The 13,412-nt window shown below is 36.5% G+C and overlaps 1 protein-coding gene across 4 annotated transcripts in view; it reads right to left on the reverse strand.

Moving 5' to 3' along the window:
- Positions 1–8,345: 8,345 nt before the first annotated feature.
- Positions 8,346–13,412, reverse strand: part of TRIM24 (tripartite motif containing 24) — an 83,471-nt gene continuing 78,404 nt past the window's right edge. For all 4 annotated transcript variants that reach the window (XM_088799907.1, XM_088799906.1, XM_019750550.3 and 1 more), the window contains 2 exons: positions 12,801–12,950; positions 8,346–12,035 (listed from right to left, as the gene is read on the reverse strand). In XM_088799907.1, coding sequence (XP_088656033.1) covers positions 11,826–12,035; positions 12,801–12,950 — 360 coding nt within the window. In that variant the 3' untranslated portion in view covers positions 8,346–11,825. The remainder of the gene's footprint in view (positions 12,036–12,800; positions 12,951–13,412) is intronic.

A 13,412-nucleotide genomic window follows, 5' to 3' on the forward strand; every position in this document is an offset into this window, starting at 1 on the left:
CACACGTATACTTGGTATTCTCCCATGAGGTCTACAGCAAAAGTTAGACTGAAATTTATCACTAAGGCAAGAATTTGGGGTGATTGCATTAAGGCTTTCAAGACAGTCATCAAATATAAATTAGCACATTTATTTAAATTGTGGCCTCCACAGTTTATTAATGAAAATTGCTTATTCATAAACCAATATGCTTAAGTTAGTATGAGTCTCTATCAAAAAGACTCATACTAACAGAGAAACACCAAGAAGCTGGGGATAGACTTTTTCCTCGATTTTCTACTCCAATTTCATTAATTTACAGGGGAATCTTTGCTTCCCATGATGTGATAAAAATAAATGAAGAGTGCAGCAAGCTTTCCTACCTCTGCCCTTTGTTGGGCAACCGCGGCATGCAGCTCAGGCCTCCGTACATGGCACTCTGCTAGGTTAGGTACGCTGTGCAAACACCTCAGGCTTTTAGTTTCTTATTCCTGTTCAGACTTATTGTGGAGACTTCTGAAATTGCCGACCCCAAGGCTTGGCTCACCTACTTCTCTCGCAATCACAATGACGTGTCCCTGTACTAGCAAACTAAACATTCTAGGCTTTCCGAACTACATATGCTCTGTCACTTTTTTCCTCCACAAGCCTTCAAAAAAGTAAAAACAATCAACCAACAGCAAAAAACATTCTTAGCCATGAGGCTGTATGAAAGCAGGCCAGAGGTTGCACTTGGTCAACAGGGCATAGTTTTGTTGAAATAAATTTCTAGGCCCAAGATGGAGTCCCTCCTGCCTGGGGTGCCACATCAGCACACCAAAACTTAGCTTTTGTGTCCCTGTAATGCTCTGCTTGACCAGAAACACAATACAACCAGCCAAACACCAAGCCGACTCTGGGGTCTCTACTCACTTCTATTCTTTATCCTGTAAAAGCTTCTTGCCTTCTGCCCCCGTTGCAGTCTTCTGGACATTTGGGAACACAGACTGCCCACTTCAGTGTTTAATTAATCATTTTTAACAGTTTTTGGCAACAAGGATGGGATCCAAAGCCGACTGCTAATGGCCTGCGGGACGAGACACACAGGCGAGGCGTCGCCCGCTGAACCCTTTGAGTTCACTGTTCCTCTCGTCAAAACCGAGGGCCGTGGGTAAGTCACTTTTGGATTTGAGCTCTGCTCCCTTGCGTGCAGCTCTCCAATCCACTTTACTTAAAAATATACATTGTTCCCAGAAAGGTTCCAGGACAGTTAATTGGGAGTCTGCAACAAGTGGTAGCTGTTAGGGAACTCATCGAGGTAAGTCCACTATATAAACTAAATTGCTGGGAGACTTGGGGAAATAAACCTAGAGTTTATAAGCTGTTGGTTAGAACAATCTTATGTGGGCACGGGTCAAGCACTTATAGACGGTAGAGCGCTCACTACCTAAATCTAAGACTTCCACACTAGTACAATTTAGACTGATACTAGGTCACCTGCCAACCTCAAGAAAAAGTCCATGGAACAAGGTACACTGTAGAACACCACATAATTCCCAACCCAGCAGCATATTCCCTTAGGTATTTATTTGGCTCCAAGAAACGCAAGGCTTAGCTAAAGAAATGGGATCCTCAAGTTTCAAAGAATAGAGTGTTTCACTTTCTGGCATACCTGCTTATTTTATGTCTCAGAACTGTGGATCTGGAAGCTGTAGATATCTACAAAAATGGCAAAATCTTACTAAAACAACCTAAAATTAAAATGGCCATTATGAGGAATGTTCCAATTAGACAAGATTGTTCATTTAAGAAGTGCACTTGAAAGCAAAGATTCCCAAATCAACAACCAGAATGGAATACCTATTTTAACTGATATGCAGAAGCCCACCAAACGCGTCAAAATTCCAAAATAGCTTCATTGAAAACGCTACTGAAAAATTAACGACACAGGGAGTACCAAAAACAAGACCATAAGACTGACATGACTCCTGCTCCCCTCTCTCGTCCTTTACCTGCATACTCATAAGCCTACTAATGCTCGATCTGACTGTCCACTCTGAAGAGACCACAAGACCGTCTACAACAGTCCAGGAAGTTAGTGGCCTTACAGCTATAACAGCTCCAAGGCCAGAAACCGGGGTCTCATTTGGAATCATCTGGGACTCTGGACAATGTCTTGAAAGTTCCGTCACATCCTTCCACAACAACTTCAACACCCCCGATCTCAAAGGAGGGCCATTACTAGTGACTCCCGTAAACAGCCAAGGAGAAACCAAAAGGAAAACCTTGCCAAATTCTGGTAGAAATCAGAGCTATACCCTCTAAACGCCCTCTGGAGCCTGTAGATGGGCACCTGGGAAAACGAGCTGAAGCTGGTGAAGAGCGAGACTTCGTACCAAAGTCAGCCCCCCTTGATCTCTATAGTGCCTGGTCCAGAGAGGAAACAGCATTTAAACAGCTACATAACTTTCTATATTTGCTGCAAAGTCACTTTGGTTAAACAGATATTTGGACAAAATTCCCCCAAATCATTCTAAAGTAAGTCTTTTTGACCTTGAACTAATTTGAAGTGTTCCGGGGGTCCTCTGGACAAATCCTAAAATGTTATGTTGTCTCTCCTTATACAGTTGGCCCCTGAACAACGCAGGAGGGTTAGGGGTATTGATACCCCCATGCAGTCGAAAATCCATATATAACTTTTGACTCCTCAAAAACTTAACTGCTAATAGCCTACTGTTGACTGGAAGCCTTACCAGTAACAGTAGATTAACACATACTTTGTATTATGTAGAGGGTGCCAAAAAAAATGTATACACATTTTAAGAAAGGAAAAAAACTATTAAAATTGTAATAATATATACCGATAACAAGCATGTATATATATATATTTTTTTTGGCATCCCGGTATATTGTATTCTTATAAAGTAAGCTAAAGGAAATGTTTATTTATTGAAAAAATCCATTAGTGGACCTGTGCAGTTCAAACCCGTGTTGTCCGAGGGTCAAATGTAAAAAGAGAAATATTAAACCCATTAGGCTTATTTGATTTAAATTATATAGGAAGCATAGTCAAATAAGTGATATTTAACCTTCCTATTTTTGTAGGGGTATATCTTACAAAGGGTTCCAGAAGTTGTATAAAATTGCTAAAAATCTGGTATAGCATCAGTCATATAACATTTTCAGACACTTGGAATAGTCACAGAAATAACCACATATCCTTGTCGATTCCACTATAATGCCCTCTCATGAGACCTGTAATTATGGGCATTAAGTCTCTGATGCAGATGTCTTGCCTACACCTGTAGGGTTAGACAACCCTACACAAATCATAATTGAAAATCCCAAGCTTTCAAGGTGGAAGAGTAGGTAAATGCTGTACTTGCTTCCTTCCACATCAAAACTACAGCTAAATTATAGAACAACCACTGAGAATCACCTGAGGACTATCAGCTGATTTTTCAACAAACTTTGCAGGCCAGAAGAGAGTAGCACAAAATATTCAAAGTGATAAAAAGCAAAGACCTACAATCAAAATCATTCTACCCAGCAAGGCTATCATTTAAAACCGAAAGCAGATTAAGAGTTTCCCAGACAAGAAAAAGCTAAAAGAGTTCATCACCACTAAACCAGTATTATAAGAAATGTTAAAGGGACTTAAAGTAGAAAAGATTGCAAGAAAGAAAAAAATTCTCACTGACAAAGGCAATAAATTAAGGGATACATAAAACACACAAAAGAAATAAAAAATAATGACAAAAACATAAAAGTGGAGGGGATGAGTAAAAATTGTAGTGATTTTGGAATGTGTTCCAAGTTGAAACCATTAACTTAAAATAGACTGCTATAAATATACGTTGGTATATGTGAAGCACATGGTCACCACAAACCAACAATGGGAATCAGCAATTCTGCACAGGAAGCTTTGATAGATGTTGTTTACTGTAGTTTGCCTGAAATTGGGACAAAATTCAACAAACAAGATGATTTGGTGCTTTGGAAAGGGAAAGCTGCTAGTGAACTCTAGTCTCTATCAGAACTAAAATTAATGAAGCTCTTGCAGAAAATCCAAGACTTGTCAACAAATCTTGTTATGAAGATGAACTAATGAGTGAAGAAACATATGAGAAATACATAAAATCTATTAAGGACTGAAAATGGCCCCCCCCTCCCCAAACAAAGTTGTATGAAACAACTTAATCTAGCATAGTTGTCTTAAATTAGTGGTGCTTAGAAGATTTAAAATAGCAACTTTTAGCAATACCAATGGAAAAAACCTACTTACAACAATGCTACTGGAAGAAAATACCCCTTAACTGTCTAATGATTTCAGATAAACACAATATGCATCTTTTCTACAACATTCTCTAGTTTTTAGGCTAGGCTACAGTTATAATATTCCGAATTCCAGAAATTTTACCACAATCCTGTGGTAAAAACTAGTTATGAAAATTATGTAATTTAAGGATAGCATTGTTATCTTAAATCTTACATAATGTTGTGACTTGTTTGCATCTGTCTCTGGGTCAAAATATTTAATGATCTTTCCACTGGAAATAACTGGTAGTGGAGAAAAGTTTTTGTTACTTATACAGTGTCAGATGACGAATACATCTTAATTTTGCAACATGCTGTGTTTGCTGGTGTTATTTTGATAAAGTGAAACAACAGCCTTACAGGAAAATAAACAGTTTAATAATGAAACATTCAACTTCATGTTAAATAAAAAGGATACTACAGGCATGAAAAGAGACACACAGATCAATGGAACAGAATTGAGAGGACAGAAATAAACGCACTCCTATATAGTTTATTACCACAAAGGAGACAGTAATATACAATGGGATAAAGACACTTTCTTCAATAAATAGTGCTAGGAAAACTGGACCACTCTCTTACACTATATACAAGAATAAACTCAAAATGGATTCAAGACTTAAATATAAGACCTGAAAACATAAAACTCCTAGAAGAAAACATAGGCCATAAACTTTCTGACATCACTCTTCGTAATGCTTTTTGGATATATATCTCCTCAGGCAAGGGAAACGAAACGAAAAAATAAAAATATGGGACTACATCAAATTAAAAAATTTTTGCACCAACAAAACTAAAAGATGACTACTGAATGGGACAAGGAGTTGATACCCAACACATACATAGAACTTATACAACTTCACACCAAAAAAACAATCCAAATGAAAAAATGGGAGAGGGCCTGAATAGACAGTTCTCTAAAGAGGACATACAGATGGCCAACAGACATATGAAAAGATGCTCAATGTCACTAATCATCACACAAATGCAAACTGAAACCACAGTGAGATACCACCTCACACCTGTAAGTGTGGCTATCATCAATAAATCAACAAACAACAAGTGCTGGCGAGGATGTGGGGAAAAGGGCCTTCTGCACTGTTGGTGGGATTGCAAATTGGCGTAGCCACTATGGAAAACAGTATGGAGGTTCCTCAAAAATTTTAAAATAGAACCACCTAATGACCCAGCAATTCCATTTCTGGGTATTTCTCCAAAGAAATCCAAAACACTGATTTGAAAAGATATAAGTATCCCTATGTTCATTGTAGCATTATTTACAATAGCCAAGATATGGAAGCAACCTAAGTGTCCATTGATAGACAAATACAATGGAATATTACTCAGCCATAAAAAGAATGAAATCTTCCCATTTGCAACAACATGGATGGACCTAGAGGGTATTGTGCTCAGCGAAATGTCAGACTGAGAAAGATAAATAACATATGATCTCGCGTATATGTGGAATCTAAAAAACAAAATAAATGAACAAACAAAACAACTCATATAAAAAGAACAAACTGAGAGTTGCCAGATAGGAAGGGGGTTGGACGAAAAAGGTGAAGGGATTAAGAAATACAACTTCCCATTTATAGAAACAGTGACGGGGATATAAAGTACAGCACAGGGAATACAGTCAATAATATCGTTAACAACTGTGGCATCACGGGTACTAGACTTATTAGGGGATCACTTCATAAGGTAGACCAAGTCTAATCACGGTTGTACACCCCAAACTAGTATCATCTCGTGTGTCAACTGTAATTGAAAAGTAAAAAACAAAGAAAACCCCAATGTTGACATTAGCAGCAATGTATAATTAAAACCAGAGTCTAGCAATGATTGGAAACCACAGTGCACCAATGACAACCCTGATGATCAAATACCTTCCCAAATTTCAGGAGCTCTCAATGGCTGTGGGGATGTCCAGGCTTAAGCAACTTTATGATGCTGTTGAGCAGTGTCTGGCACCCTGGCTTCCTAGAAGATGTAAATTAGTCCACAGAGAACTCTATTAACGTAATTTTAATTGAATGCTAAATTTGAGAAATCCTTGATAAATGTGAGTGTATTGTTCACCTTACTAAGTATTAGTAGAAATCATAGTCAACAAATTTCAAGTCACTTACCTGTAAGAACTTTTCTGGATTGGTTTCACAGCCTATGGAAAGACTAAGACAACACTGGTTGAGGTACTGAAAACAGTAAAAATATAACTAGAATCTGTACAAGCATACTTTGTTTTATGTGATAGAGGTTGAATTTGTCTGAATCTAGTAATTTTACATACAGACAAAAGGGAATTTGATTTTTGTAACTCTCTTTAAAGCATAGTCTATAATGGCAAAAAAAATCCTTCTGTAATATGAACTCCAAAACCTTCATTTCAGACGTTTTGTTTGTTCAGCTTTCTTAACCTATACCCTCATTAGTAAAATCCAAATCCAATCAGGTTAGAGGACAGCGTCGAAGTGCGGCACCCGGCAGCCCACCGAGCTTGTGGTTCCTGCCTCTGCCATTCCTCTGCTTTCCTTTTGGGGAAATGCCACTTCTCAGGTCAGTACATTCTCATTCCAAGTGCCAAAAGTGCTTAACTCTGGTTGACGCCCAAACAATCAAAACTGGGCATCAGTCATTTGCCCTGGAAAGATTCCTCACTGAATTCTCTGGCTCACTTTGGTTAAAGGCATTAGAGAACGTGGGCAAAGAATTCACATTCCTAAGTATCTTGATACGTGGCAGAGGACTTTGTGAATGACAGGGGTGATACAGTTGACCCAACAGGCTTAAGGGGCGACTTGGCAGGCCTGGCAAGCCCAGTGACTGAAAGGAACCACAAAGAACAGTCTGATCATAAATTCCTAACTGGGCAGGTTAAGTTACGTTCCCAGGCCCACAGCTTCCTCAGCAAAGGTCAATCTTTACCCTAAGTGAGCCCTGTCCGCTGTTCTCATGCATCTAGGATCACGTACCTTTGACACGTCAGGGTAATCTTTTCCAGACCCCTCGAAGGCACAATTGCTGGCACCAGATCACGAGACCATGAAACTCTTGTTGTTCCCTGCATACCATCTCTGTGTGTTGTGCTATAGATGTTATTAACAATCCTGTACCCATCCATGTAAAGGAAGCATGTAGATTTCCATTTTCCTTTTTATCCAATCTTAGGGATTTCCCCATTTTGCTGTCTTCTGCATCCTTAATCTATTACCAATGGATTTCATGCACCTTGTTTTCTCCTTTGACTCTGAATGTATAAAATAAGCTGCAAAACTGTCATTCCCCAGAGCATTTTCTCAATCTATAAAGATCTTTTGGGTCATGTGTTCAAATCTTGACTCAAATAAATTCTTATAAAGCTTTCTACAAGTTTGGACATTCTTTCATAGACAACTTCAAAACAGCCTTTCTGGCATACCTCATTTGAAAATGTGGGAAAGACAGAATTTTGCTAAATATTTAACTTGTAACTTCTAGGGAAGGATTGTTTTTAGAACTCAAATTAGGACTTATGTTCTGTTTAAAAACTCATTTAAGAATCAAATAGAAGGCTATTCCCATCCCCATCAAAGTAAGATCTATTAAATATCCAATAGTGAGTTTTTAAAATAGTTATAATTCTGCAAGGTGAAATTAACATAGTAAACTTTCAAAGTGACTTGTAAAAGTCCCCACTCTTTGTATGGGGACTCCTCCCCCAACAGGTTTCAGACAAGCAGACTATTTTTTATGGCATCTTGGGTTCTCCTATTTTAAGGGGTTTCGGTTTTTTTTTTTTTGGGGGGGGGGGCAGAATCAGCAATTGAAGATATTTATCACTCCCTTCCTTCCTGTATGTTAAATTATTTGCTTCTTTTAAGGCTGGTGAAATATGTGTGTTAGAACTCTTAAAATGTTTTTTTCCTATTATTTATGGGCTAGTAGCTTATCCCTATATGTATGAATTTTATAGAGGATCACACAAAGATAGTAATGAAGGGGAAGACTCAAACTAGTTAAAATTCTATTGAATGACATACAGTGATTTGTCCATTAAAAATTCCTTATGGTAAAAATATTCACAATAAAAATCCATTGAAGCTAATTTTTATTAAAATCAAAGCACCAGTTGGCCCCCTAAAATTAAACAGACAAAGACTACTGTCTCTGATGTCCTTCACAATAAGCAAAACCTTCACGGAGAAAGAAATCTGTGATCTGATTGGCTAGCATTATTTTCACTCAGGAACATGAGCCACCAGTATGTGAATTATGACTTAAATTCACACCCAAAATGAAGGAACAATATGTGTTTGTAAAAAGACAACTATTAATTTACATGAAGTTATAAAATACTTTCAGAAATATGTACATGGTTATTTAAAAGGAGGGGTTCTATTTCAATAAGAAATTAGATGGTTGAACTCATGATTACATCCAAGATTTTAATGGCTAATCAGATCACTTGATTTCTCTCTTTCATAACAAATACAGATAACAGAAAATGAGTACATCTTCTATTTAAACCTAACAACTTTTTGTTCACATGAAGCAACTTGATTTGGGGATTCACATTATTTGTGGATCAGGCCTCAGCAAAAGGAGGAGTTCCCCCTTTCATTGTCTAACTAGTCTCTCCATGGAACCCACATTTAAAAGTTTAAGCACAGCAACATCATAGGACTTTGAAACGCAAATTCATAAATAGATCAATAGGCTGTATACTCACCTTTTTGACTGTGGAGTGAAACTTTCTGAAAGCACCACTATGTTATATCTATACTACTGTGTCGTAGTAAAATATTCTTTAGCTTGGAAAGGAAAGTAAAATTACGAAGGGAAGAGGACATTTTCCTTTTAGCACCTTCCAACTTCCTACCCCTCCATTCAGAAAAGATAAGCAGGGCCTGCTAATTCAAAGGACAAAAGGATTGCATTGCCAGCTGCTCATGTTCAAATGTATTTTGAATTGAATATGGCATATCTCAGTCCATTTATACTTCTGCAATAGCTACATAAGTCACTGACTATGTATTTGGGTTTCCTTATTGCCAGAAAGATCAGATGCTTGGCGCCTGGGAAAGCTTTGGATGAGCTGGACTGAGTAAATCCTAGCTCCTACATAGTCTGCTCATTCATAAGCCCTGGCTAAAGGTGTGATCATGTGATCACTTTCAGCACTTGGGGTCTTGCAGCTGTGACACTGGGCTCTTGATCAGAGATAAACCATGGAGTGTTTTAAGTACAGGTCAAGGTTGCTTTAATGGCACTGAACTTTTGAGAGGCTGCTGTCTAAGTAAGCATGGGATATAGTTAGGCTCATCTTAGAGCTCATGTCTGTTAGAATTTAAGGACTACTTAGCTTGGACCCACCTGAGCACATAGGAGCTTGTTAGTAAGGTCACAGGACTTTAATCGCAGACAGTACTGAAGGCTGTTGAAGGCTATCGGAGAGAAAAACACTTTTAATATAATTTATATTATGTATGATTACAGGAAAAATGGTTCTCAACTGCCTTTCATTTAGCAAAAAATGGTAAAAGTGAAACAGAAATGCCGTTTTAAAAGATTAATATGGCACTGAATATAACAAAATTTTTGGGTACATTAGTAGAAATCTGGCTCAGATGCATTTAGAAAATTTTATTTGTCTCTCTTTAGTGCTCCTTCCCTTTGTGATCCTCCTCAAAAGTTATCCATGTTGACCTGTTTTAACTCAGGAGACAAGTTGTGGAAGAACAAACTGTCAGAAGAACAGTATTCTAAGAAACCAACAATAAACTTATTAGTGAAAGTCCCACAGCTGCTGTGCTATAAATGCTGGGGCAAAAAAGAAAATTAAATAGTATACGTATGCACTGCTATCAAAATTTGTTCAGTCTTTGGAGAATGTCAAATGCATATTCAAAATAACACAACAATCACCCTGAACACAGATTTGGAAAAGTAATTAAAACTATTAATACATTAATTGACATATTATGGACAAAACCTCAATTTATATAGAAAGTAAGATGCTATTGCTAGTAACTTGTTTTCTCATATTTTATCTTTGGCAATATCTGAAAACCCAATGAATTCACCACAGAATATTTTAAAATTCTCCACTTTAAGAAGTAATGCCATATGGATAAAAGTCCTCAAGGTTTAGTTCATGGGAGATTACACCATCCAAAGAATAACATTCTTTCAAGTCAGCTATATTTTTATTCTATCAGCCTAAAGAGAAAAATTTCCTCAGCTAATTAATGTTTTATAAACAAAGGTTTACATTGGCAAACTAAAAAAGTTCACATGGAAATATTTTCTGAAATGTTAAATTAGCAAATGGCACAGCAATCCTAATCTAGTTTCCTGGTTTGACGATGAACAATAAGGAATAAATGAACATCAGTTAAACTAGCTAGGTCTGGCCCATTAAAAATATGTTTATCCTCACAAGATAGGTCTTTTGTATCTCTTTAAGAATGAATTGAAATTCAGAAATAAGTCAGATGAAAGATTCAATTTGACGTTCTGACTCTTAAAAATAGGAAATAGATGCTTCGGAAAAAAATGAAATTTTCCCTGTAATTCCAACTGCTTGCTGCCAAATTTCACAATGCATTTTCATTCCAAAATATAAAGACAGATGAAAACCACAAAAACTAGTCCCTTTCAGGGGAACTTACATTTAATGCCCAATTGGGTATATTGCAAGAATCCTCACATCAAATACGGCACACAATGCTGTATTTCATATTTTGGGTAGTTCCACTAAAAGCCATACTGCAAACAATGAGTCTTGTTATAAAACGATCACCTGCACAGTTGAAACAAACAACAAAACCACATATAGATACACAGCAAAACCAAACATGTTCACTTACTTCCTCAGTGGAAGAAGTTAGATTAAGAAATGTATGAAAAAATGGCCTTGAAAATCTGCTTTACCGAACATCTCTATAGACAAGAAAGAAACAAAAATAAAAACCAAACATTTGTTTTCCTGCTTTTTCTTTAATACAGTTGTCATCTTACACGTTACACTATTAGGTGTCGTCTTAACAGGATCTAACCTACTTTTTCGTTGCACAAGTGGGCATCCTAGAACTCTTATTGCCATCCAAGTTCACGGAGTACTGCTCTTATGGACAGTACACCTAACTCATGGCTGGGCCATAATTAATGGGTAGTGGTATTTTCTAAAAATGGATTAATGCACACATCCAAACCACATTTAGTTTTCAACTTCGAGTTCACACTAAGTCTATTTCCTTTCTATAGTAATTATCACTCCAGATTACAGTTTTGATGTCCAGGAAGTGGGAACAATGTCTTTTTTGTTGTTGATGCTTCCATTTTCCTTTCTCCTTCCTTCCTCTCTCCATTCCTTCCTTTCCCTCTTTTGTTTTCTTTCTTTCAAAGGTTAAAAGAAATGGGTTATTAAGAAAATCAAAGTCTAGTAAACATCAAAAACTTATAGATCAGAGTGGTCACAAACTCTTCTTTGTAATAATGATGTTAAATTACTCACAAAATGTTTTTTGAAAACAAAAAATCTAAAAACCAGCACACACCAACGGTGCTGCTTATTTAAGCAACTGACGTTCCTCTACGCTTTTGAGGCGTTTCTTCCGGGGCTGTACAAAGTCATCATCTGAGTCATCACTAAATTTATTATCTTCTGATTCATTCCTGAATTCTAGTTTAGGAAACCTTTTTTCTGGATAAAGGTTCTTTAGAAGTTCTTCAAAATAGCTTTCAAGTTTTATACCAGCATTGGCTACTTCTGAATCAGGCTGTTGGATAAAAATAAAAATGTTAATTAAAAAATGAACACCAACATTTGAGAGAGTCAATACAAGTAGTGAATTTCTCACATTTTGGCTGCCTTTTAACTTTAGATTATGAATACCAGCAGATTGTTTTGGGAAAACGTTTATGCAATGTCACTGATATAAAGTAAATAATAGTATTGGTCAGAAAAAGGGTAAATAAAAGGCTTTGATTCATCTGGATTATTCTATAAGGTGGTGGTAGTACTAGGACTGGATTACCAAAGAGATAAAAAGATGCCATAATCATAGAATTATGCAACAATTACTTTTAGAATTAAATAAAATGTGGAACTCTGAAATGAGTAACCAATATATAGAACACACCATGAACAAAAGGCTGTTAAATCTAACAGATGTTTAAGGTAAATTGTGAGATGACAACATTTTTAAGAAAATTCTTTAAAATTAGAGCTATGTAGACCACATCCTTAATATTCCAAGGTCAGTATGAAAAAGAAATTAAAGTGGGAACGACAAAGAATGCTTCTAGGTTAGATAAAAATGTTTTCTAAATTGTTTTCATGTCACCTATCATTTGCATTTCCACTCACGATATAATAAACCTTTGAACATAAATGTGGATAAAGCCATTCCTTGAGAGACTCAAACTTTTGGAAATCTATGCTAGCGTAAAATGTAGATATCTTAATCTCCTTATCTGTTGAAAAGGTGTTTGGTTTAATATTACTTTCAATATTGCTAGTGGCCTCCTTTCCCCCAATTTACCTCATTGAATTCAGCACAGTTTTGAAAGATCAATCTAAAATCAGCTACAAAATCTTCAGGATTTGTATACATGGAACAATCTTCTTGTAGTCTTTTCTTGATAGTAGACAAGTCCATTGGATTTTTAATTATTTTATAATAATCAGGCACCTTTCAAAATAAATGAGATACTATAATACAAATAACTAAATTCTACCTGGTCCTAAATAAATCCCCCATTTCCATACATTGGAAAATGTTTTGTGTCACTGTTTTCAAAATTTTTCACCATTGTTTTTATATATATATTTTTTCAATTACAATTGACATACAGCATTATATTAGTTTCAGGTATACAGCACAGTGATCATTTATATAACATACAAGGTGATTACACCAATATATCTAGTACCCATGTGATACATAGTTATAATATTACTGACTATATTCCTTATGTTATACTTTACATCCCATGACTATTTTGTGACTACCAAATTGTACTCCTTAATCCCCTCCCCCTTTACACCTTCTCCTCCAACCCCCTCCCATCTGGCAACACTCAAAATGTTCTCTGTATGAATGAGTTTGTTTCTCTCTTGCTTGTTTGAATATTTTGTGCCAATCCCTTCTGAC

This window comes from Rhinolophus sinicus, chromosome 8 (genome assembly GCF_057876585.1).
Source record: "Rhinolophus sinicus isolate RSI-liver-muscle chromosome 8, RSI-T2T, whole genome shotgun sequence".
In the NCBI taxonomy this organism is placed as follows: Eukaryota; Metazoa; Chordata; class Mammalia; order Chiroptera; family Rhinolophidae; genus Rhinolophus; species Rhinolophus sinicus.